This window comes from Hordeum vulgare, chromosome 1H (genome assembly GCF_904849725.1).
Source record: "Hordeum vulgare subsp. vulgare chromosome 1H, MorexV3_pseudomolecules_assembly, whole genome shotgun sequence".
Taxonomy (NCBI): domain Eukaryota; kingdom Viridiplantae; phylum Streptophyta; class Magnoliopsida; order Poales; family Poaceae; genus Hordeum; species Hordeum vulgare.
Window position 1 is genome coordinate 511,260,478 of NC_058518.1, and position 27,590 is coordinate 511,288,067.

The window sequence follows — 27,590 nt, forward strand, 5'->3', positions numbered from 1 at the left end:
TTTTTAGATAACTCAAACAGTATGCTCCCATTGTCGAACTTTATTTATAAAATGCTAACCCGCGCACGGCATCCAGTGGCCACTATTTAAGTTATTACAAGAAAAAGTGGAAACTGATGGTTTCCAATTTAGCAAGCAGCCATGGAGCGGTCGAAGGCCATTCATGCAAGATTCTTGCAAACATTAATTGGCATTGATCCATTGTTATAAAAAAAAAAAATCAAAAAATGCAAAATAAATCGATCACGGCATGCATGCATGCATCGATCCTCCTCTTAAGAGTTCAGACTTGAGATGATCCTTGGGCCTTGAGTTGTGTTATTCTTGGAAACATTCATGCCTTTTTCTGGTTGAAGAAGGCCCTCCTCTTCAAGAGGTCATCGATGACGTGCAGAGCTCCTTCCGCAAAGACGAACACCATCTGGTCGGCGCGTTCTTGGTTTGACATGTCGATGGTGCAGTCATTTCCGCATTTCTTCTTCCTGGAATCGAACTCATCATAGCCCGCGTCCTTGGCGGTTTTGAGCACCGCCGGGTCCCGGAGTGCATCGATCATCTTGGTGAGCACGGCCAGGTCGTGGATGCAGCCCGCGATGCACTTGGAGGGGTTCTTGGTGGCCTTGTAGACTGCGGCCGCCTTCGCCGCCTTCTTGGCCGCCACTTGGACCGACATCCCGATCACGTCCTTCACCTCCGGCGTCCTCACGTCCAGGTTGTCTAACAACAACTGTCTGCAATATACCTGGGAAGAAGCGGTTGCACATGTGGCGTTGATGGCTTCCACGCTCGGCCCAGGCTCTGGGTCCGACCGGACAAGTGCAGTGGGGCGGCAACACCGAGGACGACGACGACGACGAGCAGAGCCAATGGGTAGGTGTAAGGCAGCAGCGACATTACCATTGCCACGGTGATGGTGGTGATGAATGGGACGGAGAGGGTCAGGTGGGTGCGCACTTGCAGCGAGAAAGCAAATGGGATATCTTCCAGGTGTTCCCCTTCCCCTTGTTATATATGCAATGCACACACACACACACACATACACATACACATACACATACACGTACACTAGATAGATAGATGCATGCATGCTTGCTTGCTTGCTTTTGGACGCCTAATTTTAGTAGCTCGGCATGCAGTTGAGGAGGAGCTACACCTACGCGTACCTAATTAAGCCGTGGCCATAACATTCGTTCATTCAAAAATAAATTAAAGTTGTGGCCATGGATCCATCAACTTGTTCTCCCTACCTAATATAGATTCACACAAGAGTGCTTAGATTGGCATAATTGTTAGTCTCCTTCATCCTTTGCTGTATACAGTAGTAAGTACTCCCTCTGTCCCATAATAAGTAACTCAAATTTAGTACTAAGTTAGTACAAATTTTATAATTGAACAACGACACTTATTTTGCGACGGAGGGAGTATGTTTTAGTTCAACACAAACTCCGGCTAGCCGGCTGACCATACCCTATGTCTATGTTTAGAAAACAGACAGAATACCGCTCCCTCCATCCCGGTTTCAAGTGTCCCATAGCCACCCAGCCGAGTCTGGCTTTTTACTAGACCCCCTCGATCGAGTTGCCTCAAAAAATATATATAAACTAGACCCCGTGCAGTAATTATAGTAGAAACTAGTAGAAAACAGGGCTTTCGATCATCCCAGCTCGATTTACACATTAGTCCCGGTTCCGTTACGAACCGGGACTAATGTTAGCAATAGTCCCGGTTCGAGCGACAAGGGCGTGAGTCGGGCATTAGTCCCGGTTCAAATGGGACCTTTAGTCCCGGTTCGTGTCTCGAACCGGGACTAAAGGATTTGGAGGCTTTAGTCTCGGTTCTGTTTTTAAATTTGTTTTCTCTTTGTAGTTTCTATTTTAAATTGCTTATATCTTTTAGGATATTTGATGTTTTTGAGTGATTATTTTTGCATTATATTCAAAAAAAAATTCTAGTTTCTGTTTGTGCCATTAGTTTTCAAATTTGAATGGTTTAAATTTGAATTTGTTTAAATTTGCTTCAAACCCAGATTGTGAATAATTTGAGATTACAAAAATATTTTTAAATTTAATTCTTTTTGCTCCCAGTCATGTGTTAGATTGTTGTCACAGTAAGATTTATTTGGTTATTTTTAGAATGATTTAAATTAGGAATTTAATTAAAACAATACTGTTTTGCTTATATAGTGGTTTTAGTCATTTAATTGTTGTTTTTTATTATTTTTAGTTAGTTTTTCTGTAGATTTTAACATGTTGTAGTATGGTGCATATTTAATGCACAAAAAGTCTGGATTTGAAATAATTAAAAAAAATGCCTTTGTAGCAGATGGGTTTTCGTGTGAAACCTCGATGCTTCGAAGGAGATGATCCAGTTTGTACACGAAGTGCATCCAGTTTTTGCCATAACCCTCTCAATTTTATAGCACATGCCAGGTGGGTGAAATAATTATACCATGACAAGTTTCAGCCTTTTCAGAGTTCATTTGTAGTGCTTTTTAATTTCAGGGCTAATTAGCTCAAAAAAATAATGAAATGCATGAAAAATATCAACTGAAGTCAGAAATTGTTGAAAATTTATGATGTGCCTTTGAATGGTGCACTTTGGACACACAAAAAGTATGGAGTTCAAATAAGTTCAAAAAAAAAATGAAATCCCTTTGTAAGAGATGAGTTTTCGTTCAAAACCCTGATACTTCGAAAGAGATTGTCCGTTTTGTACACGAAGTGCATCCAGTTTTTGTCGTAACCCTCTCAACTTTTTAGCACATGCTATGTGGCTGAGATGATGATACCATGCCAAGTTTCAACCTTTTCAGTGTTCATTTGTCAGGCTTTTCAATTTCAAGGTCATTTAGGTCAAAAAATCATTAAATGCATGAAAAATAGCAAATGAAGGTATAAAGGGTTGAAATTTTAGGATGTGGTTTTGAATGGTGCATGTTGAATGCACAAAATGCACAAAAAGTCTCGAGTTGAAATAAGTAAAAAAATGATGGGTTTTCGTTTGAAACCTTGATACTTCGAAGGAGATGGTCTAGTTTGTACACGAAGTGCATCCAGTTTTTGCCGAACCCTCTCAACTTTTTAGCACAAGCTATGTGGGTGGAATGATGATAACATGCCAAGTTTCAACATTTTCAGAGTTCATTAGTAGAGCTTTTCAATTTCAGGGTCATTTATCTCAAAAAAATCATTAAAAGCATGAAAAATAGCAAATGAAGTTAGAGAGGGTTAACTTTGGCTTGGTTAACCTTAGTTGTGACTCTAGGACGGTGCTAGCGGATGTAGTCGATAATATGATTGGACTCTTGGCTAAAGGGGTTCTGAAATTTTCAAACTCTCCTCCCCCCTAGTGGACCGCCATTTTAATTTTGTAGAAAATAAACAAAAATGATAAAATCTAAAAAAAAACCTTTGAGATTAGTCAAGTTTTAGTGGCTAGTTGGTATAGAAATTTTAAAATATAAATTTTGACCGTTTTTGCAAAAAAAAGGGAAAATTGTAAAACGATCGTAACTTTTGCATACGACATCAAAAAAAAGTTTAATATATCAAAAAAACTAGAGAAAAAGTAGGACTCAATTTTACCGGGGTTTGTCCGGTGAAGCTGTGTGAGATGCTCAAAATTCAAAATGTAAAAAAAGTTATTTTCAAAAAAAGATTTTTTTTGAGAAAAAACAAAATAATAATTTTATTTAAAACTGAAAAAATTATGTCATATTTGGATTCCTCACATTTTTCTGATAATAATGGATATATTAATTGTCGAATTTCGATTTACGTATTTAAAGATATTGACTATGCTAGATTGAATGAATAAATGACAAAAAGACGAATAAAATAATATTATTACTTATTTTATTTTCAATGAAATTCAGTATTATTATTACTTACTTTGTTTATTTTAATAATTATTTGGATTTTAAAAAATTAAATCATGTGACATCAAGAACTAAGGTTTAATAGGATTGATAGCTTACTATTGTCACGAAAACGAACAAGTGCACACTTGAAAACTAGGGGCGATAGAACTACGAAGTTAAGCATGTTCGGGCTGAAAAAGTGACAGGATGGGTGACCAGCCGGGAAGTTAGATGATTTGGAATGAGTGCCATAAAAACAAATCAAAAAATATTCAAAAAACAAATTTGGATTTTTTTTCTAAAGAAGTCAAAAAAAATCTACCTTTTCGGGTCATACAAAATAAACACACCGGGCCTTTAGTCTCGGTTGGTAATTAGAACGAGGACTAATACCTTTCCCCCTCGCCCCGCCACGTGGAGGACTATTAGCCCCACTTCGGGTCCGAACCGGGGCTAGCATTAGTCCCGCTTTGTTAGCCCCGGTTCGTGAACCGAGGCTATAGCCCCTTTTCCTACTAGTGATGGTTTATTTGTCCGGTTTTATTCGTCAAAACCTATCAACATGGGATCTGGTTTCAACGATCTCTACGCGAGAAATCCAATGGTGAAAATGGTTCGAGATTTGGATGCGCGATTAAAGAGATAAAACATTTTGAATAAACGGATCTACGAAAAAACGAAAAACTCCCAGTATGTCACTTGTCGCAATCCAAGAGTACATAAAAAAGTATAATACGACATGCATAGTTAGCATGTTATTGATAAAAGCACAACACATATGTTTATATACAATTGTTAATCCGGCATACCTAACACAAAACTATGTTCACAAAAGTCTTATATTTCAGAGTGTGCTCACATTTGGTTCCAAGTTTTTTAGATAACTCAAACAATATGTTTCCATTGTCGAACTTTATTTATAAAATGCTAACCCGCGCACGGCATCCAGTGGCCACTATTTAAGTTATTACAAGAAACAAGTGGAAACCGATGGGCTCCAATTTAGAAAGCAGCCATGGAGCGGTCGAAGGCCATTCATGCAAGATTCTTGCAAACATTAATTGGCATTGATCCATTGTTATAAAAAATCAAAAAATGCAAAATAAATCGATCACGGCATGCATGCATGCATCGATCCTCCTCTTCAGATTTCAGACTTGAGATGATCCTTGGGCCTTGAGTTGTGTTCTTCTTGGAAACATTCATGCCTTTTTCTGGTTGAAGAAGGCCCTCCTCTTCAAGAGGTCATCGGTGACGTGCAGAGCTCCTTCCGCAAAGACGAACGCCATCTGGTCGGCGCGTTCTTGGTTTGACATGTCGATGGTGCAATCATTTCCGCATTTCTTGTTCCTGGAATCGAACTCATCATAGCCCGCGTCCTTGGCGGTTTTGAGCACCGCCGGGTCCCGGACTGCATCGATCATCTTGGTGAGCACGGCCAGGTCGTGGATGCAGCCCGCGATGCACTTGGAGGGGTTCTTGTTGGCCTTGTAGACTGCGGCCGCCTCCGCCGCCTTCTTGGCCGCCACTTGGACCGACATCCCGATCACGTCCTTCACCTCCGGCGTCCTCACGTCCAGGTTGTCTAACAACAACTGTCTGCAATATACCTGGGAAGAAGCGGTTGCACATGTGGCGTTGATGGCTTCCACGCTCGGCCCAGGCTCTGGGTCCGACCGGACAAGTGCAGGGGGGGCGGCAACACCGAGGACGACGAGGACGACGAGCAGAGCCAATGGGTAGGTGTAAGGCAACATCGACATTACCATTGCCACGGTGATGGTGGTGATGAATGGGACGGAGAGGGTCAGGTGGGTGCGCACTTGCAGCGAGAAAGCAAATGGGATATCTGCTAGGTGTCCCCCTTCCCCTTGTTATATATGCAATGCATACACACACCCACATACACATACACATACACATACACTAGATAGATAGATGCATGCTTGCTTGCTTGCTTGCTTTTGGACGCCTAATTTTAGTAGCTCGGCATGCAGTTGAGGAGGAGCTACACCTACGCGTACCTAATTAAGCCATGGCCATAACATTCATTCATTCAAAAATAAATTAAAGTTGTGGCCATGGATCCATCGACTTGTTCTCCCTACCTAATATAGATTCACACAAGAGTGCTTAGATTGGCATAATTGTTGGTCTCCTTCATCCTTTGCTATATACAGTAGTAAGTACTCCCCCTGTCCCAAAATAAGTAACTCAAATTTAGTACTTAGTTAGTATAAATTTTGTACTAGAACAGCGACACTTATTTTGCGACGGAGGGAGTATGTTTTAGTTCAACACAAACTCTGGCTAGCCGGCTGACCATACCCTATGTCTATGTTTAGAAAGCAGACAGAATACCGCTCCCTCCATCCCGGTTTCAAGTGTCCCATAGCCACCCAGCCGAGTCTGGCTTTTTACTAGACCCCCTCGATCGAGTTGCCTCAAAAAATATATATAAACTAGACCCCGTGCAGTAATTATAGTAGAAACTAGTAGAAAACAGGGCTTTCGATCATCCCAGCTCGATTTACACATTAGTCCCGGTTCCGTTACGAACCGGGACTAATGTTAGCAATAGTCCCGGTTCGAGCGACAAGGGCGTGAGTCGGGCATTAGTCCCGGTTCAAATGGGACCTTTAGTCCCGGTTCGTGTCTCGAACCGGGACTAAAGGATTTGGAGGCTTTAGTCTCGGTTCTGTTTTTAAATTTGTTTTCTCTTTGTAGTTTCTATTTTAAATTGCTTATATCTTTTAGGATATTTGATGTTTTTGAGTGATTATTTTTGCATTATATTCAAAAAAAAATTCTAGTTTCTGTTTGTGCCATTAGTTTTCAAATTTGAATGGTTTAAATTTGAATTTGTTTAAATTTGCTTCAAACCCAGATTGTGAATAATTTGAGATTACAAAAATATTTTTAAATTTAATTCTTTTTGCTCCCAGTCATGTGTTAGATTGTTGTCACAGTAAGATTTATTTGGTTATTTTTAGAATGATTTAAATTAGGAATTTAATTAAAACAATACTGTTTTGCTTATATAGTGGTTTTAGTCATTTAATTGTTGTTTTTTATTATTTTTAGTTAGTTTTTCTGTAGATTTTAACATGTTGTAGTATGGTGCATATTTAATGCACAAAAAGTCTGGATTTGAAATAATTAAAAAAAATGCCTTTGTAGCAGATGGGTTTTCGTGTGAAACCTCGATGCTTCGAAGGAGATGATCCAGTTTGTACACGAAGTGCATCCAGTTTTTGCCATAACCCTCTCAATTTTATAGCACATGCCAGGTGGGTGAAATAATTATACCATGACAAGTTTCAGCCTTTTCAGAGTTCATTTGTAGTGCTTTTTAATTTCAGGGCTAATTAGCTCAAAAAAATAATGAAATGCATGAAAAATATCAACTGAAGTCAGAAATTGTTGAAAATTTATGATGTGCCTTTGAATGGTGCACTTTGGACACACAAAAAGTATGGAGTTCAAATAAGTTCAAAAAAAAATGAAATCCCTTTGTAAGAGATGAGTTTTCGTTCAAAACCCTGATACTTCGAAAGAGATTGTCCGTTTTGTACACGAAGTGCATCCAGTTTTTGTCGTAACCCTCTCAACTTTTTAGCACATGCTATGTGGCTGAGATGATGATACCATGCCAAGTTTCAACCTTTTCAGTGTTCATTTGTCAGGCTTTTCAATTTCAAGGTCATTTAGGTCAAAAAATCATTAAATGCATGAAAAATAGCAAATGAAGGTATAAAGGGTTGAAATTTTAGGATGTGGTTTTGAATGGTGCATGTTGAATGCACAAAATGCACAAAAAGTCTCGAGTTGAAATAAGTAAAAAAATGATGGGTTTTCGTTTGAAACCTTGATACTTCGAAGGAGATGGTCTAGTTTGTACACGAAGTGCATCCAGTTTTTGCCGAACCCTCTCAACTTTTTAGCACAAGCTATGTGGGTGGAATGATGATAACATGCCAAGTTTCAACATTTTCAGAGTTCATTAGTAGAGCTTTTCAATTTCAGGGTCATTTAGCTGAAAAAAATCATTAAAAGCATGAAAAATAGCAAATGAAGTTAGAGAGGGTTAACTTTGGCTTGGTTAACCTTAGTTGTGACTCTAGGACGGTGCTAGCGGATGTAGTCGATAATATGATTGGACTCTTGGCTAAAGGGGTTCTGAAATTTTCAAACTCTCCTCCCCCCTAGTGGACCGCCATTTTAATTTTGTAGAAAATAAACAAAAATGATAAAATCTAAAAAAAAACCTTTGAGATTAGTCAAGTTTTAGTGGCTAGTTGGTATAGAAATTTTAAAATATAAATTTTGACCGTTTTTGCAAAAAAAAGGGAAAATTGTAAAACGATCGTAACTTTTGCATACGACATCAAAAAAAAAGTTTAATATATCAAAAAAACTAGAGAAAAAGTAGGACTCAATTTGACCGGGGTTTGTACGGTGAAGCTGTGTGAGATGCTCAAAATTCAAAATGTAAAAAAAGTTATTTCAAAAAAAAGATTTTTTTTGAGAAAAAACAAAATAATAATTTTATTTAAAACTGAAAAAATTATGTCATATTTGGATTCCTCACATTTTTCTGATAATAATGGATATATTAATTGTCGAATTTCGATTTACGTATTTAAAGATATTGACTATGCTAGATTGAATGAATAAATGACAAAAAAACGAATAAAATAATATTATTACTTATTTTATTTTCAATGAAATTCAATATTATTATTACTTACTTTGTTTATTTTAATAATTATTTGGATTTTAAAAAATTAAATCATGTGACATCAAGAACTAAGGTTTAATAGGATTGATAGCTTACTATTGTCACGAAAACGAACAAGTGCACACTTGAAAACTAGGGGCGATAGAACTACGAAGTTAAGCATGTTCGGGCTGAAAAAGTGACAGGATGGGTGACCAACCGGGAAGTTAGATGATTTGGAATGAGTGCCATAAAAACAAATCAAAAAATATTCAAAAAACAAATTTGGATTTTTTTTTCTAAAGAAGTCAAAAAAAATCTACCTTTTCGGGTCATACAAAATAAACACACCGGGCCTTTAGTCCCGGTTGGTAATTAGAACGAGGACTAATACCTTTCCCCCTCGCCCCCGCCACGTGGAGGACTATTAGCCCCACTTCGGGTCCGAACCGGGGCTAGCATTAGTCCCGCTTTGTTAGCCCCGGTTCGTGAACCGGGGCTATAGCCCCTTTTCCTACTAGTGATGGTTTATTTGTCCGGTTTTATTCGTCAAAACCTATCAACATGGGATCTGGTTTCAACGATCTCTACGCGAGAAATCCAATGGTGAAAATGGTTCGAGATTTGGATGCGCGATTAAAGAGATAAAACATTTTGAATAAACGGATCTACGAAAAAACGAAAAACTCCCAGTATGTCACTTGTCGCAATCCAAGAGTACATAAAAAAGTATAATACGACATGCATAGTTAGCATGTTATTGATAAAAGCACAACACATATGGTTATATACAATTGTTAATCCGGCATACCTAACACAAAACTATGTTCACAAAAGTCTTATATTTCAGAGTGTGCTCACATTTGGTTCCAAGTTTTTTAGATAACTAAAACAATATGTTTCCATTGTCGAACTTTATTTATAAAATGCTAACCCGCGCACGGCATCCAGTGGCCACTATTTAAGTTATTACAAGAAACAAGTGGAAACCGATGGGCTCCAATTTAGAAAGCAGCCATGGAGCGGTCGAAGGCCATTCATGCAAGATTCTTGCAAACATTAATTGGCATTGATCCATTGTTATAAAAAATCAAAAAATGCAAAATAAATCGATCACGGCATGCATGCATGCATCGATCCTCCTCTTCAGATTTCAGACTTGAGATGATCCTTGGGCCTTGAGTTGTGTTCTTCTTGGAAACATTCATGCCTTTTTCTGGTTGAAGAAGGCCCTCCTCTTCAAGAGGTCATCGGTGACGTGCAGAGCTCCTTCCGCAAAGACGAACGCCATCTGGTCGGCGCGTTCTTGGTTTGACATGTCGATGGTGCAATCATTTCCGCATTTCTTGTTCCTGGAATCGAACTCATCATAGCCCGCGTCCTTGGCGGTTTTGAGCACCGCCGGGTCCCGGACTGCATCGATCATCTTGGTGAGCACGGCCAGGTCGTGGATGCAGCCCGCGATGCACTTGGAGGGGTTCTTGTTGGCCTTGTAGACTGCGGCCGCCTCCGCCGCCTTCTTGGCCGCCACTTGGACCGACATCCCGATCACGTCCTTCACCTCCGGCGTCCTCACGTCCAGGTTGTCTAACAACAACTGTCTGCAATATACCTGGGAAGAAGCGGTTGCACATGTGGCGTTGATGGCTTCCACGCTCGGCCCAGGCTCTGGGTCCGACCGGACAAGTGCAGGGGGGGCGGCAACACCGAGGACGACGAGGACGACGAGCAGAGCCAATGGGTAGGTGTAAGGCAACATCGACATTACCATTGCCACGGTGATGGTGGTGATGAATGGGACGGAGAGGGTCAGGTGGGTGCGCACTTGCAGCGAGAAAGCAAATGGGATATCTTCTAGGTGTTCCCCTTCCCCTTGTTATATATGCAATGCATACACACACCCACATACACATACACATACACATACACTAGATAGATAGATGCATGCTTGCTTGCTTGCTTGCTTTTGGACGCCTAATTTTAGTAGCTCGGCATGCAGTTGAGGAGGAGCTACACCTACGCGTACCTAATTAAGCCATGGCCATAACATTCATTCATTCAAAAATAAATTAAAGTTGTGGCCATGGATCCATCGACTTGTTCTCCCTACCTAATATAGATTCACACAAGAGTGCTTAGATTGGCATAATTGTTGGTCTCCTTCATCCTTTGCTATATACAGTAGTAAGTACTCCCCCTGTCCCAAAATAAGTAACTCAAATTTAGTACTTAGTTAGTATAAATTTTGTACTAGAACAGCGACACTTATTTTGCGACGGAGGGAGTATGTTTTAGTTCAACACAAACTCTGGCTAGCCGGCTGACCATACCCTATGTCTATGTTTAGAAAGCAGACAGAATACCGCTCCCTCCATCCCGGTTTCTAGTGTCCCATAGCCACCCAGCCGAGTCTGGCTTTTTACTAGACCCCCTCGATCGAGTTGCCTCAAAATATATATATAAACTAGACCCCGTGCAGTAATTATAGTAGAAACTAGTAGAAAACAGGGCTTTCGATCATCCCAGCTCGATTTACACATTAGTCCCGGTTCCGTTACGAACCGGGACTAATGTTAGCAATAGTCCCGGTTCCAGCGACAAGGGCGTGAGTCGGGCATTAGTCCCGGTTCAAATGGGACCTTTAGTCCCGGTTCGTGTCTCGAACCGGGACTAAAGGATTTGGAGGCTTTAGTCTCGGTTCTGTTTTTAAATTTGTTTTCTCTTTGTAGTTTCTATTTTAAATTGCTTATATCTTTTAGGATATTTGATGTTTTTGAGTGATTATTTTTGCATTATATTCAAAAAAAATTCTAGTTTCTGTTTGTGCCATTAGTTTTCAAATTTGAATGGTTTAAATTTGAATTTGTTTAAATTTGCTTCAAACCCAGATTGTGAATAATTTGAGATTACAAAAATATTTTTAAATTTAATTCTTTTTGCTCCCAGTCATGTGTTAGATTGTTGTCATAGTAAGATTTATTTGGTTATTTTTAGAATGATTTAAATTAGGAATTTAATTAAAACAATACTGTTTTGCTTATATAGTGGTTTTAGTCATTTAATTCTTGTTTTTTATTATTTTTAGTTAGTTTTTCTATAGATTTTAACATGTTGTAGTATGGTGCATATTTAATGCACAAAAAGTCTGGATTTGAAATAATTAAAAAAAATGCCTTTGTAGCAGATGGGTTTTCGTGTGAAACCTCGATGCTTCGAAGGAGATGATCCAGTTTGTACACGAAGTGCATCCAGTTTTTGCCATAACCCTCTCAACTTTATAGCACATGCCAGGTGGGTGAAATAATTATACCATGACAAGTTTCAGCCTTTTCAGAGTTCATTTGTAGTGCTTTTTAATTTCAGGGCTAATTAGCTCAACAAAAATAATGAAATGCATGAAAAATATCAACTGAAGTCAGAAATTGTTGAAAATTTATGATGTGCCTTTGAATGGTGCACTTTGGACACACAAAAAGTATGGAGTTCAAATAAGTTCAAAAAAAATGAAATCCCTTTGTAAGAGATGAGTTTTCGTTCAAAACCCTGATACTTCGAAAGAGATTGTCCGTTTTGTACACGAAGTGCATCCAGTTTTTGTCGTAACCCTCTCAACTTTTTAGCACATGCTATGTGGCTGAGATGATGATACCATGCCAAGTTTCAACCTTTTCAGTGTTCATTTGTCAGGCTTTTCAATTTCAAGGTCATTTAGGTCAAAAAATCATTAAATGCATGAAAAATAGCAAATGAAGGTATAAAGGGTTGAAATTTTAGGATGTGGTTTTGAATGGTGCATGTTGAATGCACAAAATGCACAAAAAGTCTCGAGTTGAAATAAGTAAAAAAATGATGGGTTTTCGTTTGAAACCTTGATACTTCGAAGGAGATGGTCTAGTTTGTACACGAAGTGCATCCAGTTTTTGCCGAACCCTCTCAACTTTTTAGCACAAGCTATGTGGGTGGAATGATGATAACATGCCAAGTTTCAACATTTTCAGAGTTCATTAGTAGAGCTTTTCAATTTCAGGGTCATTTAGCTGAAAAAAATCATTAAAAGCATGAAAAATAGCAAATGAAGTTAGAGAGGGTTAACTTTGGCTTGGTTAACCTTAGTTGTGACTCTAGGACGGTGCTAGCGGATGTAGTCGATAATATGATTGGACTCTTGGCTAAAGGGGTTCTGAAATTTTCAAACTCTCCTCCCCCCTAGTGGACCGCCATTTTAATTTTGTAGAAAATAAACAAAAATGATAAAATCTTAAAAAAAACCTTTGAGATTAGTCAAGTTTTAGTGGCTAGTTGGTATAGAAATTTTAAAATATAAATTTTGACCGTTTTTGCAAAAAAAAGGGAAAATTGTAAAACGATCGTAACTTTTGCATACGACATCAAAAAAAAGTTTAATATATCAAAAAAACTAGAGAAAAAGTAGGACTCAATTTGACCGGGGTTTGTCCGGTGAAGCTGTGTGAGATGCTCAAAATTCAAAATGTAAAAAAAGTTATTTCAAAAAAAAGATTTTTTTTGAGAAAAAACAAAATAATAATTTTATTTAAAACTGAAAAAATTATGTCATATTTGGATTCCTCACATTTTTCTGATAATAATGGATATATTAATTGTCGAATTTCGATTTACGTATTTAAAGATATTGACTATGCTAGATTGAATGAATAAATGACAGAAAAACGAATAAAATAATATTATTACTTATTTTATTTTCAATGAAATTCAGTATTATTATTACTTACTTTGTTTATTTTAATAATTATTTGGATTTTAAAAAATTAAATCATGTGACATCAAGAACTAAGGTTTAATAGGATTGATAGCTTACTATTGTCACGAAAACGAACAAGTGCACACTTGAAAACTAGGGGCGATAGAACTACGAAGTTAAGCATGTTCGGGCTGAAAAAGTGACAGGATGGGTGACCAGCCGGGAAGTTAGATGATTTGGAATGAGTGCCATAAAAACAAATCAAAAAATATTCAAAAAACAAATTTGGATTTTTTTTCTAAAGAAGTCAAAAAAAATCTACCTTTTCGGGTCATACAAAATAAACACACCGGGCCTTTAGTCTCGGTTGGTAATTAGAACGAGGACTAATACCTTTCCCCCTCGCCCCGCCACGTGGAGGACTATTAGCCCCACTTCGGGTCCGAACCGGGGCTAGCATTAGTCCCGCTTTGTTAGCCCCGGTTCGTGAACCGAGGCTATAGCCCCTTTTCCTACTAGTGATGGTTTATTTGTCCGGTTTTATTCGTCAAAACCTATCAACATGGGATCTGGTTTCAACGATCTCTACGCGAGAAATCCAATGGTGAAAATGGTTCGAGATTTGGATGCGCGATTAAAGAGATAAAACATTTTGAATAAACGGATCTACGAAAAAACGAAAAACTCCCAGTATGTCACTTGTCGCAATCCAAGAGTACATAAAAAAGTATAATACGACATGCATAGTTAGCATGTTATTGATAAAAGCACAACACATATGTTTATATACAATTGTTAATCCGGCATACCTAACACAAAACTATGTTCACAAAAGTCTTATATTTCAGAGTGTGCTCACATTTGGTTCCAAGTTTTTTAGATAACTCAAACAATATGTTTCCATTGTCGAACTTTATTTATAAAATGCTAACCCGCGCACGGCATCCAGTGGCCACTATTTAAGTTATTACAAGAAACAAGTGGAAACCGATGGGCTCCAATTTAGAAAGCAGCCATGGAGCGGTCGAAGGCCATTCATGCAAGATTCTTGCAAACATTAATTGGCATTGATCCATTGTTATAAAAAATCAAAAAATGCAAAATAAATCGATCACGGCATGCATGCATGCATCGATCCTCCTCTTCAGATTTCAGACTTGAGATGATCCTTGGGCCTTGAGTTGTGTTCTTCTTGGAAACATTCATGCCTTTTTCTGGTTGAAGAAGGCCCTCCTCTTCAAGAGGTCATCGGTGACGTGCAGAGCTCCTTCCGCAAAGACGAACGCCATCTGGTCGGCGCGTTCTTGGTTTGACATGTCGATGGTGCAATCATTTCCGCATTTCTTGTTCCTGGAATCGAACTCATCATAGCCCGCGTCCTTGGCGGTTTTGAGCACCGCCGGGTCCCGGACTGCATCGATCATCTTGGTCAGCACGGCCAGGTCGTGGATGCAGCCCGCGATGCACTTGGAGGGGTTCTTGTTGGCCTTGTAGACTGCGGCCGCCTCCGCCGCCTTCTTGGCCGCCACTTGGACCGACATCCCGATCACGTCCTTCACCTCCGGCGTCCTCACGTCCAGGTTGTCTAACAACAACTGTCTGCAATATACCTGGGAAGAAGCGGTTGCACATGTGGCGTTGATGGCTTCCACGCTCGGCCCAGGCTCTGGGTCCGACCGGACAAGTGCAGGGGGGGCGGCAACACCGAGGACGACGAGGACGACGAGCAGAGCCAATGGGTAGGTGTAAGGCAACATCGACATTACCATTGCCACGGTGATGGTGGTGATGAATGGGACGGAGAGGGTCAGGTGGGTGCGCACTTGCAGCGAGAAAGCAAATGGGATATCTTCTAGGTGTCCCCCTTCCCCTTGTTATATATGCAATGCATACACACACCCACATACACATACACATACACATACACTAGATAGATAGATGCATGCTTGCTTGCTTGCTTGCTTTTGGACGCCTAATTTTAGTAGCTCGGCATGCAGTTGAGGAGGAGCTACACCTACGCGTACCTAATTAAGCCATGGCCATAACATTCATTCATTCAAAAATAAATTAAAGTTGTGGCCATGGATCCATCGACTTGTTCTCCCTACCTAATATAGATTCACACAAGAGTGCTTAGATTGGCATAATTGTTGGTCTCCTTCATCCTTTGCTATATACAGTAGTAAGTACTCCCCCTGTCCCAAAATAAGTAACTCAAATTTAGTACTTAGTTAGTATAAATTTTGTACTAGAACAGCGACACTTATTTTGCGACGGAGGGAGTATGTTTTAGTTCAACACAAACTCTGGCTAGCCGGCTGACCATACCCTATGTCTATGTTTAGAAAGCAGACAGAATACCGCTCCCTCCATCCCGGTTTCAAGTGTCCCATAGCCACCCAGCCGAGTCTGGCTTTTTACTAGACCCCCTCGATCGAGTTGCCTCAAAAAATATATATAAACTAGACCCCGTGCAGTAATTATAGTAGAAACTAGTAGAAAACAGGGCTTTCGATCATCCCAGCTCGATTTACACATTAGTCCCGGTTCCGTTACGAACCGGGACTAATGTTAGCAATAGTCCCGGTTCGAGCGACAAGGGCGTGAGTCGGGCATTAGTCCCGGTTCAAATGGGACCTTTAGTCCCGGTTCGTGTCTCGAACCGGGACTAAAGGATTTGGAGGCTTTAGTCTCGGTTCTGTTTTTAAATTTGTTTTCTCTTTGTAGTTTCTATTTTAAATTGCTTATATCCTTTAGGATATTTGATGTTTTTGAGTGATTATTTTTGCATTATATTCAAAAAAAAATTCTAGTTTCTGTTTGTGCCATTAGTTTTCAAATTTGAATGGTTTAAATTTGAATTTGTTTAAATTTGCTTCAAACCCAGATTGTGAATAATTTGAGATTACAAAAATATTTTTAAATTTAATTCTTTTTGCTCCCAGTCATGTGTTAGATTGTTGTCATAGTAAGATTTATTTGGTTATTTTTAGAATGATTTAAATTAGGAATTTAATTAAAACAATACTGTTTTGCTTATATAGTGGTTTTAGTCATTTAATTGTTGTTTTTTATTATTTTTAGTTAGTTTTTCTATAGATTTTAACATGTTGTAGTATGGTGCATATTTAATGCACAAAAAGTCTGGATTTGAAATAATTAAAAAAAATGCCTTTGTAGCAGATGGGTTTTCGTGTGAAACCTCGATGCTTCGAAGGAGATGATCCAGTTTGTACACGAAGTGCATCCAGTTTTTGCCATAACCCTCTCAACTTTATAGCACATGCGAGGTGGGTGAAATAATTATACCATGACAAGTTTCAGCCTTTTCAGAGTTCATTTGTAGTGCTTTTTAATTTCAGGGCTAATTAGCTCAAAAAAATAATGAAATGCATGAAAAATATCAACTGAAGTCAGAAATTGTTGAAAATTTATGATGTGCCTTTGAATGGTGCACTTTGGACACACAAAAAGTATGGAGTTCAAATAAGTTCAAAAAAAAATGAAATCCCTTTGTAAGAGATGAGTTTTCGTTCAAAACCCTGATACTTCGAAAGAGATTGTCCGTTTTGTACACGAAGTGCATCCAGTTTTTGTCGTAACCCTCTCAACTTTTTAGCACATGCTATGTGGCTGAGATGATGATACCATGCCAAGTTTCAACCTTTTCAGTGTTCATTTGTCAGGCTTTTCAATTTCAAGGTCATTTAGGTCAAAAAATCATTAAATGCATGAAAAATAGCAAATGAAGGTATAAAGGGTTGAAATTTTAGGATGTGGTTTTGAATGGTGCATGTTGAATGCACAAAATGCACAAAAAGTCTCGAGTTGAAATAAGTAAAAAAATGATGGGTTTTCGTTTGAAACCTTGATACTTCGAAGGAGATGGTCTAGTTTGTACACGAAGTGCATCCAGTTTTTGCCGAACCCTCTCAACTTTTTAGCACAAGCTATGTGGGTGGAATGATGATAACATGCCAAGTTTCAACATTTTCAGAGTTCATTAGTAGAGCTTTTCAATTTGAGGGTCATTTAGCTGAAAAAAATCATTAAAAGCATGAAAAATAGCAAATGAAGTTAGAGAGGGTTAACTTTGGCTTGGTTAACCTTAGTTGTGACTCTAGGACGGTGCTAGCGGATGTAGTCGATAATATGATTGGACTCTTGGCTAAAGGGGTTCTGAAATTTTCAAACTCTCCTCCCCCCTAGTGGACCGCCATTTTAATTTTGTAGAAAATAAACAAAAATGATAAAATCTAAAAAAAAACCTTTGAGATTAGTCAAGTTTTAGTGGCTAGTTGGTATAGAAATTTTAAAATATAAATTTTGACCGTTTTTGCAAAAAAAAGGGAAAATTGTAAAACGATCGTAACTTTTGCATACGACATCAAAAAAAAAGTTTAATATATCAAAAAAACTAGAGAAAAAGTAGGACTCAATTTGACCGGGGTTTGTCCGGTGAAGCTGTGTGAGATGCTCAAAATTCAAAATGTAAAAAAAGTTATTTCAAAAAAAAGATTTTTTTTGAGAAAAAACAAAATAATAATTTTATTTAAAACTGAAAAAATTATGTCATATTTGGATTCCTCACATTTTTCTGATAATAATGGATATATTAATTGTCGAATTTCGATTTACGTATTTAAAGATATTGACTATGCTAGATTGAATGAATAAATGACAAAAAAACGAATAAAATAATATTATTACTTATTTTATTTTCAATGAAATTCAATATTATTATTACTTACTTTGTTTATTTTAATAATTATTTGGATTTTAAAAAATTAAATCATGTGACATCAAGAACTAAGGTTTAATAGGATTGATAGCTTACTATTGTCACGAAAACGAACAAGTGCACACTTGAAAACTAGGGGCGATAGAACTACGAAGTTAAGCATGTTCGGGCTGAAAAAGTGACAGGATGGGTGACCAACCGGGAAGTTAGATGATTTGGAATGAGTGCCATAAAAACAAATCAAAAAATATTCAAAAAACAAATTTGGATTTTTTTTTCTAAAGAAGTCAAAAAAAATCTACCTTTTCGGGTCATACAAAATAAACACACCGGGCCTTTAGTCCCGGTTGGTAATTAGAACGAGGACTAATACCTTTCCCCCTTGCCCCCGCCACGTGGAGGACTATTAGCCCCACTTCGGGTCCGAACCGGGGCTAGCATTAGTCCCGCTTTGTTAGCCCCGGTTCGTGAACCGGGGCTATAGCCCCTTTTCCTACTAGTGATGGTTTATTTGTCCGGTTTTATTCGTCAAAACCTATCAACATGGGATCTGGTTTCAACGATCTCTACGCGAGAAATCCAATGGTGAAAATGGTTCGAGATTTGGATGCGCGATTAAAGAGATAAAACATTTTGAATAAACGGATCTACGAAAAAACGAAAAACTCCCAGTATGTCACTTGTCGCAATCCAAGAGTACATAAAAAAGTATAATACGACATGCATAGTTAGCATGTTATTGATAAAAGCACAACACATATGTTTATATACAATTGTTAATCCGGCATACCTAACACAAAACTATGTTCACAAAAGTCTTATATTTCAGAGTGTGCTCACATTTGGTTCCAAGTTTTTTAGATAACTCAAACAATATGTTTCCATTGTCGAACTTTATTTATAAAATGCTAACCCGCGCACGGCATCCAGTGGCCACTATTTAAGTTATTACAAGAAACAAGTGGAAACCGATGGGCTCCAATTTAGAAAGCAGCCATGGAGCGGTCGAAGGCCATTCATGCAAGATTCTTGCAAACATTAATTGGCATTGATCCATTGTTATAAAAAATCAAAAAATGCAAAATAAATCGATCACGGCATGCATGCATGCATCGATCCTCCTCTTCAGATTTCAGACTTGAGATGATCCTTGGGCCTTGAGTTGTGTTCTTCTTGGAAACATTCATGCCTTTTTCTGGTTGAAGAAGGCCCTCCTCTTCAAGAGGTCATCGGTGACGTGCAGAGCTCCTTCCGCAAAGACGAACGCCATCTGGTCGGCGCGTTCTTGGTTTGACATGTCGATGGTGCAATCATTTCCGCATTTCTTGTTCCTGGAATCGAACTCATCATAGCCCGCGTCCTTGGCGGTTTTGAGCACCGCCGGGTCCCGGACTGCATCGATCATCTTGGTGAGCACGGCCAGGTCGTGGATGCAGCCCGCGATGCACTTGGAGGGGTTCTTGTTGGCCTTGTAGACTGCGGCCGCCTCCGCCGCCTTCTTGGCCGCCACTTGGACCGACATCCCGATCACGTCCTTCACCTCCGGCGTCCTCACGTCCAGGTTGTCTAACAACAACTGTCTGCAATATACCTGGGAAGAAGCGGTTGCACATGTGGCGTTGATGGCTTCCACGCTCGGCCCAGGCTCTGGGTCCGACCGGACAAGTGCAGGGGGGGCGGCAACACCGAGGACGACGAGGACGATGAGCAGAGCCAATGGGTAGGTGTAAGGCAACATCGACATTACCATTGCCACGGTGATGGTGGTGATGAATGGGACGGAGAGGGTCAGGTGGGTGCGCACTTGCAGCGAGAAAGCAAATGGGATATCTTCTAGGTGTCCCCCTTCCCCTTGTTATATATGCAATGCATACACACACCCACATACACATACACATACACATACACTAGATAGATAGATGCATGCTTGCTTGCTTGCTTGCTTTTGGACGCCTAATTTTAGTAGCTCGGCATGCAGTTGAGGAGGAGCTACACCTACGCGTACCTAATTAAGCCATGGCCATAACATTCATTCATTCAAAAATAAATTAAAGTTGTGGCCATGGATCCATCGACTTGTTCTCCCTACCTAATATAGATTCACACAAGAGTGCTTAGATTGGCATAATTGTTGGTCTCCTTCATCCTTTGCTATATACAGTAGTAAGTACTCCCCCTGTCCCAAAATAAGTAACTCAAATTTAGTACTTAGTTAGTATAAATTTTGTACTAGAACAGCGACACTTATTTTGCGACGGAGGGAGTATGTTTTAGTTCAACACAAACTCTGGCTAGCCGGCTGACCATACCCTATGTCTATGTTTAGAAAGCAGACAGAATACCGCTCCCTCCATCCCGGTTTCTAGTGTCCCATAGCCACCCAGCCGAGTCTGGCTTTTTACTAGACCCCCTCGATCGAGTTGCCTCAAAATATATATATAAACTAGACCCCGTGCAGTAATTATAGTAGAAACTAGTAGAAAACAGGGCTTTCGATCATCCCAGCTCGATTTACACATTAGTCCCGGTTCCGTTACGAACCGGGACTAATGTTAGCAATAGTCCCGGTTCGAGCGACAAGGGCGTGAGTCGGGCATTAGTCCCGGTTCAAATGGGACCTTTAGTCCCGGTTCGTGTCTCGAACCGGGACTAAAGGATTTGGAGGCTTTAGTCTCGGTTCTGTTTTTAAATTTGTTTTCTCTTTGTAGTTTCTATTTTAAATTGCTTATATCTTTTAGGATATTTGATGTTTTTGAGTGATTATTTTTGCATTATATTCAAAAAAAATTCTAGTTTCTGTTTGTGCCATTAGTTTTCAAATTTGAATGGTTTAAATTTGAATTTGTTTAAATTTGCTTCAAACCCAGATTGTGAATAATTTGAGATTACAAAAATATTTTTAAATTTAATTCTTTTTGCTCCCAGTCATGTGTTAGATTGTTGTCATAGTAAGATTTATTTGGTTATTTTTAGAATGATTTAAATTAGGAATTTAATTAAAACAATACTGTTTTGCTTATATAGTGGTTTTAGTCATTTAATTGTTGTTTTTTATTATTTTTAGTTAGTTTTTCTATAGATTTTAACATGTTGTAGTATGGTGCATATTTAATGCACAAAAAGTCTGGATTTGAAATAATTAAAAAAAATGCCTTTGTAGCAGATGGGTTTTCGTGTGAAACCTCGATGCTTCGAAGGAGATGATCCAGTTTGTACACGAAGTGCATCCAGTTTTTGCCATAACCCTCTCAACTTTATAGCACATGCGAGGTGGGTGAAATAATTATACCATGACAAGTTTCAGCCTTTTCAGAGTTCATTTGTAGTGCTTTTTAATTTCAGGGCTAATTAGCTCAAAAAAAATAATGAAATGCATGAAAAATATCAACTGAAGTCAGAAATTGTTGAAAATTTATGATGTGCCTTTGAATGGTGCACTTTGGACACACAAAAAGTATGGAGTTCAAATAAGTTCAAAAAAAATGAAATCCCTTTGTAAGAGATGAGTTTTCGTTCAAAACCCTGATACTTCGAAAGAGATTGTCCGTTTTGTACACGAAGTGCATCCAGTTTTTGTCGTAACCCTCTCAACTTTTTAGCACATGCTATGTGGCTGAGATGATGATACCATGCCAAGTTTCAACCTTTTCAGTGTTCATTTGTCAGGCTTTTCAATTTCAAGGTCATTTAGGTCAAAAAATCATTAAATGCATGAAAAATAGCAAATGAAGGTATAAAGGGTTGAAATTTTAGGATGTGGTTTTGAATGGTGCATGTTGAATGCACAAAATGCACAAAAAGTCTCGAGTTGAAATAAGTAAAAAAATGATGGGTTTTCGTTTGAAACCTTGATACTTCGAAGGAGATGGTCTAGTTTGTACACGAAGTGCATCCAGTTTTTGCCGAACCCTCTCAACTTTTTAGCACAAGCTATGTGGGTGGAATGATGATAACATGCCAAGTTTCAACATTTTCAGAGTTCATTAGTAGAGCTTTTCAATTTGAGGGTCATTTAGCTGAAAAAAATCATTAAAAGCATGAAAAATAGCAAATGAAGTTAGAGAGGGTTAACTTTGGCTTGGTTAACCTTAGTTGTGACTCTAGGACGGTGCTAGCGGATGTAGTCGATAATATGATTGGACTCTTGGCTAAAGGGGTTCTGAAATTTTCAAACTCTCCTCCCCCCTAGTGGACCGCCATTTTAATTTTGTAGAAAATAAACAAAAATGATAAAATCTTAAAAAAAACCTTTGAGATTAGTCAAGTTTTAGTGGCTAGTTGGTATAGAAATTTTAAAATATAAATTTTGACCGTTTTTGCAAAAAAAAGGGAAAATTGTAAAACGATCGTAACTTTTGCATACGACATCAAAAAAAAGTTTAATATATCAAAAAAACTAGAGAAAAAGTAGGACTCAATTTGACCGGGGTTTGTCCGGTGAAGCTGTGTGAGATGCTCAAAATTCAAAATGTAAAAAAAGTTATTTCAAAAAAAAGATTTTTTTTGAGAAAAAACAAAATAATAATTTTATTTAAAACTGAAAAAATTATGTCATATTTGGATTCCTCACATTTTTCTGATAATAATGGATATATTAATTGTCGAATTTCGATTTACGTATTTAAAGATATTGACTATGCTAGATTGAATGAATAAATGACAAAAAAACGAATAAAATAATATTATTACTTATTTTATTTTCAATGAAATTCAATATTATTATTACTTACTTTGTTTATTTTAATAATTATTTGGATTTTAAAAAATTAAATCATGTGACATCAAGAACTAAGGTTTAATAGGATTGATAGCTTACTATTGTCACGAAAACGAACAAGTGCACACTTGAAAACTAGGGGCGATAGAACTACGAAGTTAAGCATGTTCGGGCTGAAAAAGTGACAGGATGGGTGACCAACCGGGAAGTTAGATGATTTGGAATGAGTGCCATAAAAACAAATCAAAAAATATTCAAAAAACAAATTTGGATTTTTTTTTCTAAAGAAGTCAAAAAAAATCTACCTTTTCGGGTCATACAAAATAAACACACCGGGCCTTTAGTCCCGGTTGGTAATTAGAACGAGGACTAATACCTTTCCCCCTTGCCCCCGCCACGTGGAGGACTATTAGCCCCACTTCGGGTCCGAACCGGGGCTAGCATTAGTCCCGCTTTGTTAGCCCCGGTTCGTGAACCGGGGCTATAGCCCCTTTTCCTACTAGTGATGGTTTATTTGTCCGGTTTTATTCGTCAAAACCTATCAACATGGGATCTGGTTTCAACGATCTCTACGCGAGAAATCCAATGGTGAAAATGGTTCGAGATTTGGATGCGCGATTAAAGAGATAAAACATTTTGAATAAACGGATCTACGAAAAAACGAAAAACTCCCAGTATGTCACTTGTCGCAATCCAAGAGTACATAAAAAAGTATAATACGACATGCATAGTTAGCATGTTATTGATAAAAGCACAACACATATGTTTATATACAATTGTTAATCCGGCATACCTAACACAAAACTATGTTCACAAAAGTCTTATATTTCAGAGTATGCTCACATTTGGTTCCAAGTTTTTTAGATAACTCAAACAATATGTTTCCATTGTCGAACTTTATTTATAAAATGCTAACCCGCGCACGGCATCCAGTGGCCACTATTTAAGTTATTACAAGAAACAAGTGGAAACCGATGGGCTCCAATTTAGAAAGCAGCCATGGAGCGGTCGAAGGCCATTCATGCAAGATTCTTGCAAACATTAATTGGCATTGATCCATTGTTATAAAAAATCAAAAAATGCAAAATAAATCGATCACGGCATGCATGCATGCATCGATCCTCCTCTTCAGATTTCAGACTTGAGATGATCCTTGGGCCTTGAGTTGTGTTCTTCTTGGAAACATTCATGCCTTTTTCTGGTTGAAGAAGGCCCTCCTCTTCAAGAGGTCATCGGTGACGTGCAGAGCTCCTTCCGCAAAGACGAACGCCATCTGGTCGGCGCGTTCTTGGTTTGACATGTCGATGGTGCAATCATTTCCGCATTTCTTGTTCCTGGAATCGAACTCATCATAGCCCGCGTCCTTGGCGGTTTTGAGCACCGCCGGGTCCCGGACTGCATCGATCATCTTGGTCAGCACGGCCAGGTCGTGGATGCAGCCCGCGATGCACTTGGAGGGGTTCTTGTTGGCCTTGTAGACTGCGGCCGCCTCCGCCGCCTTCTTGGCCGCCACTTGGACCGACATCCCGATCACGTCCTTCACCTCCGGCGTCCTCACGTCCAGGTTGTCTAACAACAACTGTCTGCAATATACCTGGGAAGAAGCGGTTGCACATGTGGCGTTGATGGCTTCCACGCTCGGCCCAGGCTCTGGGTCCGACCGGACAAGTGCAGGGGGGGCGGCAACACCGAGGACGACGAGGACGACGAGCAGAGCCAATGGGTAGGTGTAAGGCAACATCGACATTACCATTGCCACGGTGATGGTGGTGATGAATGGGACGGAGAGGGTCAGGTGGGTGCGCACTTGCAGCGAGAAAGCAAATGGGATATCTTCTAGGTGTTCCCCTTCCCCTTGTTATATATGCAATGCATACACACACCCACATACACATACACATACACATACACTAGATAGATAGATGCATGCTTGCTTGCTTGCTTGCTTTTGGACGCCTAATTTTAGTAGCTCGGCATGCAGTTGAGGAGGAGCTACACCTACGCGTACCTAATTAAGCCATGGCCATAACATTCATTCATTCAAAAATAAATTAAAGTTGTGCCATGGATCCATCGACTTGTTCTCCCTACCTAATATAGATTCACACAAGAGTGCTTAGATTGGCATAATTGTTGGTCTCCTTCATCCTTTGCTATATACAGTAGTAAGTACTCCCCCTGTCCCAAAATAAGTAACTCAAATTTAGTACTTACTTAGTATAAATTTTGTACTAGAACAGCGACACTTATTTTGCGACGGAGGGAGTATGTTTTAGTTCAACACAAACTCTGGCTAGCCGGCTGACCATACCCTATGTCTATGTTTAGAAAGCAGACAGAATACCGCTCCCTCCATCCCGGTTTCAAGTGTCCCATAGCCACCCAGCCGAGTCTGGCTTTTTACTAGACCCCCTCGATCGAGTTGCCTCAAAAAATATATATAAACTAGACCCCGTGCAGTAATTATAGTAGAAACTAGTAGAAAACAGGGCTTTCGATCATCCCAGCTCGATTTACACATTAGTCCCGGTTCCGTTACGAACCGGGACTAATGTTAGCAATAGTCCCGGTTCGAGCGACAAGGGCGTGAGTCGGGCATTAGTCCCGGTTCAAATGGGACCTTTAGTCCCGGTTCGTGTCTCGAACCGGGACTAAAGGATTTGGAGGCTTTAGTCTCGGTTCTGTTTTTAAATTTGTTTTCTCTTTGTAGTTTCTATTTTAAATTGCTTATATCTTTTAGGATATTTGATGTTTTTGAGTGATTATTTTTGCATTATATTCAAAAAAAATTCTTGTTTCTGTTTGTGCCATTAGTTTTCAAATTTGAATGGTTTAAATTTGAATTTGTTTAAATTTGCTTCAAACCCAGATTGTGAATAATTTGAGATTACAAAAATATTTTTAAATTTAATTCTTTTTGCTCCCAGTCATGTGTTAGATTGTTGTCACAGTAAGATTTATTTGGTTATTTTTAGAATGATTTAAATTAGGAATTTAATTAAAACAATACTGTTTTGCTTATATAGTGGTTTTAGTCATTTAATTGTTGTTTTTTATTATTTTTAGTTAGTTTTTCTGTAGATTTTAACATGTTGTAGTATGGTGCATATTTAATGCACAAAAAGTCTGGATTTGAAATAATTAAAAAAAATGCCTTTGTAGCAGATGGGTTTTCGTGTGAAACCTCGATGCTTCGAAGGAGATGATCCAGTTTGTACACGAAGTGCATCCAGTTTTTGCCATAACCCTCTCAATTTTATAGCACATGCCAGGTGGGTGAAATAATTATACCATGACAAGTTTCAGCCTTTTCAGAGTTCATTTGTAGTGCTTTTTAATTTCAGGGCTAATTAGCTCAAAAAAATAATGAAATGCATGAAAAATATCAACTGAAGTCAGAAATTGTTGAAAATTTATGATGTGCCTTTGAATGGTGCACTTTGGACACACAAAAAGTATGGAGTTCAAATAAGTTCAAAAAAAATGAAATCCCTTTGTAAGAGATGAGTTTTCGTTCAAAACCCTGATACTTCGAAAGAGATTGTCCGTTTTGTACACGAAGTGCATCCAGTTTTTGTCGTAACCCTCTCAACTTTTTAGCACACGCTATGTGGCTGAGATGATGATACCATGCCAAGTTTCAACCTTTTCAGTGTTCATTTGTCAGGCTTTTCAATTTCAAGGTCATTTAGGTCAAAAAATCATTAAATGCATGAAAAATAGCAAATGAAGGTATAAAGGGTTGAAATTTTAGGATGTGGTTTTGAATGGTGCATGTTGAATGCACAAAATGCACAAAAAGTCTCGAGTTGAAATAAGTAAAAAAATGATGGGTTTTCGTTTGAAACCTTGATACTTCGAAGGAGATGGTCTAGTTTGTACACGAAGTGCATCCAGTTTTTGCCGAACCCTCTCAACTTTTTAGCACAAGCTATGTGGGTGAAATGATGATAACATGCCAAGTTTCAACATTTTCAGAGTTCATTAGTAGAGCTTTTCAATTCCAGGGTCATTTAGCTCAAAAAAATCATTAAAAGCATGAAAAATAGCAAATGAAGTTAGAGAGGGTTAACTTTGGCTTGGTTAACCTTAGTTGTGACTCTAGGACGGTGCTAGCGGATGTAGTCGATGGTATGATTGGACTCTTGGCTAAAGGGGTTCTGAAATTTTCAAACTCTCCTCCCCCCTAGTGGACCGCCATTTTAATTTTGTAGAAAATAAACAAAACTGATAAAATCTTAAAAAAAACCTTTGAGATTAGTCAAGTTTTAGTGGCTAGTTGGTATAGAAATTTTAAAATATAAATTTTGACCGTTTTTGCAAAAAAAAGGGAAAATTGTAAAACGATCGTAACTTTTGCATACGACATCAAAAAAAAGTTTAATATATCAAAAAAACTAGAGAAAAAGTAGGACTCAATTTGACCGGGGTTTGTCCGGTGAAGCTGTGTGAGATGCTCAAAATTCAAAATGTAAAAAAAGTTATTTCAAAAAAAAGATTTTTTTTGAGAAAAAACAAAATAATAATTTTATTTAAAACTGAAAAAATTATGTCATATTTGGATTCCTCACATTTTTCTGATAATAATGGATATATTAATTGTCGAATTTCGATTTACGTATTTAAAGATATTGACTATGCTAGATTGAATGAATAAATGACAGAAAAACGAATAAAATAATATTATTACTTATTTTATTTTCAATGAAATTCAGTATTATTATTACTTACTTTGTTTATTTTAATTATTATTTGGATTTTAAAAAATTAAATCATGTGACATCAAGAACTAAGGTTTAATAGGATTGATAGCTTACTATTGTCACGAAAACG

At 38.4% G+C, this 27,590-nt stretch overlaps 5 protein-coding genes and 1 pseudogene across 5 annotated transcripts; all 6 read right to left on the reverse strand.

The window, feature by feature from the left end:
• Window positions 1-334: 334 nt before the first annotated feature.
• LOC123421131 lies at window positions 335-900 on the reverse strand (annotated as a pseudogene).
• Window positions 901-4,765: 3,865 nt separating this feature from the next.
• On the reverse strand, window positions 4,766-5,704 carry LOC123421147. Its single transcript, XM_045107496.1, has one exon. The coding sequence runs from the start codon at window positions 5,626-5,628 to the stop codon at window positions 5,062-5,064; it is 567 nt and encodes a 188-aa protein (XP_044963431.1). The 5' UTR covers window positions 5,629-5,704; the 3' UTR covers window positions 4,766-5,061.
• A 3,932-nt stretch (window positions 5,705-9,636) lies between these two features.
• LOC123421163 lies at window positions 9,637-10,426 on the reverse strand. Its single transcript, XM_045107497.1, has one exon. It carries the CDS (start codon window positions 10,348-10,350, stop codon window positions 9,784-9,786), a length of 567 nt encoding a protein of 188 aa, XP_044963432.1. The 5' UTR covers window positions 10,351-10,426; the 3' UTR covers window positions 9,637-9,783.
• Window positions 10,427-14,377: 3,951 nt separating this feature from the next.
• On the reverse strand, window positions 14,378-15,122 carry LOC123421177. The gene has a single exon (XM_045107502.1). The coding sequence runs from the start codon at window positions 15,066-15,068 to the stop codon at window positions 14,502-14,504; it is 567 nt and encodes a 188-aa protein (XP_044963437.1). The 5' UTR covers window positions 15,069-15,122; the 3' UTR covers window positions 14,378-14,501.
• Window positions 15,123-19,076: 3,954 nt separating this feature from the next.
• LOC123421191 lies at window positions 19,077-19,790 on the reverse strand. The gene has a single exon (XM_045107503.1). It carries the CDS (start codon window positions 19,788-19,790, stop codon window positions 19,224-19,226), a length of 567 nt encoding a protein of 188 aa, XP_044963438.1. The 3' UTR covers window positions 19,077-19,223.
• A 4,029-nt stretch (window positions 19,791-23,819) lies between these two features.
• LOC123421207 lies at window positions 23,820-24,566 on the reverse strand. Its single transcript, XM_045107506.1, has one exon. The coding sequence runs from the start codon at window positions 24,508-24,510 to the stop codon at window positions 23,944-23,946; it is 567 nt and encodes a 188-aa protein (XP_044963441.1). The 5' UTR covers window positions 24,511-24,566; the 3' UTR covers window positions 23,820-23,943.
• Window positions 24,567-27,590: the final 3,024 nt, after the last annotated feature.

Excerpts from the sequence above, each read along its gene's own strand:
- LOC123421147 (XM_045107496.1), bottom strand. The coding sequence starts at position 5,628 with ATGGTAATGTCGATGTTGCCTTACACCTACCCATTGGCTCTGCTCGTC.
- LOC123421163 (XM_045107497.1), bottom strand. The coding sequence starts at position 10,350 with ATGGTAATGTCGATGTTGCCTTACACCTACCCATTGGCTCTGCTCGTC.
- LOC123421177 (XM_045107502.1), bottom strand. The coding sequence starts at position 15,068 with ATGGTAATGTCGATGTTGCCTTACACCTACCCATTGGCTCTGCTCGTC.
- LOC123421191 (XM_045107503.1), bottom strand. The coding sequence starts at position 19,790 with ATGGTAATGTCGATGTTGCCTTACACCTACCCATTGGCTCTGCTCATC.
- LOC123421207 (XM_045107506.1), bottom strand. The coding sequence starts at position 24,510 with ATGGTAATGTCGATGTTGCCTTACACCTACCCATTGGCTCTGCTCGTC.